Raw genomic sequence first — 1,257 nt, forward strand, 5'->3', positions numbered from 1 at the left:
CCGCCTTGGAGACCGTCTCAGCAGCCGCTCCGTCTCCCTCCTTCCCCGCTTGCTCCAGGCGCCAAGAGAGAATTGCCGGAAAGCCCCAACCCAGGCCCAGACTCAGGCCATGTCCTTGCTGCAGGAAGCCGCTCGCGGGTGAGTCGCCCGGCTGAGCGGGGGGGGAGCAGGGGCCCGAGCCCCCATTGCCCCGTCTTGGGGAGCGGGAGGTGTCCTGCGGGCATGCGTGTGCATGCCTGCCGGGGGTGTCTGCGAGCGTGTGCCAGGGAACGTGCATACACACCTGTCTGTGTGCCCCGACTTGCCCCTGAGCCCCCGTCTCCCTGCTGCAGGGAGCTGCGGTGAAGGATCGGGGCCCGTCTGCACCGTCTCTGTGCCCGGGGGAGCCCGACAGCGCCTGGAGAGCTGTAAGCACCGGGACCGGCCCTTGCAGAGGTGTGGGGGGGGGGGGCAGGCTCTCTCCCCTCTGACCTGCCCCTTGGCAGACCCAACCCCCCCAGGGTAGAGCCGCAGCACAGCCAGGATCAGGGCCCTTGCGCCCCGTCCCTCCCCCAACAACCTGGTCTCTCTTCCCCTGGATCCCTCGTCCCACCCCGAGAGGCTGGAGGGGGAAAGGGGAAACTGAGGCACGGCGGTGGCCCGGCTGGGAAGGGAACCCAGGCGTCCGGGCCGCCATCCTTGTTCTCCCCCGGCCCAGGCGCAGAAAGCGAAGCTGCACGCGGAGCTGGTGCGAGTCCTGCAGCGCCGAGCCCAGGCCGTGTCCGCCATGGAGCCCGCGGCTGCCGCGGCGCCTGAGCTGGTGGAAGTCATCCTGGAGACGGAGCCCGAGGCCGGCGTGCGTGGCATCGGCCTGTCCGGTGGCGGCAAGCAGGGGCTCTTCGTGGCCCAGCTGCTGGAGGGGTCCCCGGCCGCCAAGGCCCTGAACCTCCGCGAAGGTGGGTGCCCGGGACCCGGAGCTGCTCCAGCGCCGGTGGGGCAGGGCGGAGGGGGCGATCCCGGAGCTGTTATGGACCCGCACGTCCCCCGTGCAGGCGACCAACTGCTGAGCGCCCGCGTGTCCTTCGAGAACGTGCGCTACGAGGACGCGCTGCGCATCCTGCAGTGCGCCGAGCCCTACCAGGTCTCCTTCTGCCTCAAGCGCACCGTGCCCAGCGCCCACGTCGGCTCCGGCCCCGGCGGCCTCGAGCTCAAGGGCCCCAAGGCCAAGGTGGCCAAGCTGGTACGTGCCCGCGGGAATCGGGGGGGGGGGGGGGGGCG

General features: G+C 71.7%; 1 protein-coding gene across 1 annotated transcript in view; it reads left to right on the forward strand.

Moving 5' to 3' along the window:
- The first annotated feature begins 17 nt into the window (after nt 1-17).
- The window catches only part of LOC102373748 (periaxin), a 10,059-nt gene continuing 8,819 nt past the window's right edge, over nt 18-1,257 (forward strand). The window contains exons 1-4 of the mRNA XM_025213056.1: nt 18-138; nt 333-407; nt 698-935; nt 1,032-1,219. Coding sequence (XP_025068841.1) covers nt 767-935; nt 1,032-1,219 — 357 coding nt within the window. The 5' untranslated portion in view covers nt 18-138; nt 333-407; nt 698-766. The remainder of the gene's footprint in view (nt 139-332; nt 408-697; nt 936-1,031; nt 1,220-1,257) is intronic.

This window comes from Alligator sinensis, unplaced genomic scaffold (genome assembly GCF_000455745.1).
Source record: "Alligator sinensis unplaced genomic scaffold, ASM45574v1 scaffold1667_1, whole genome shotgun sequence".
In the NCBI taxonomy this organism is placed as follows: domain Eukaryota; kingdom Metazoa; phylum Chordata; order Crocodylia; family Alligatoridae; genus Alligator; species Alligator sinensis.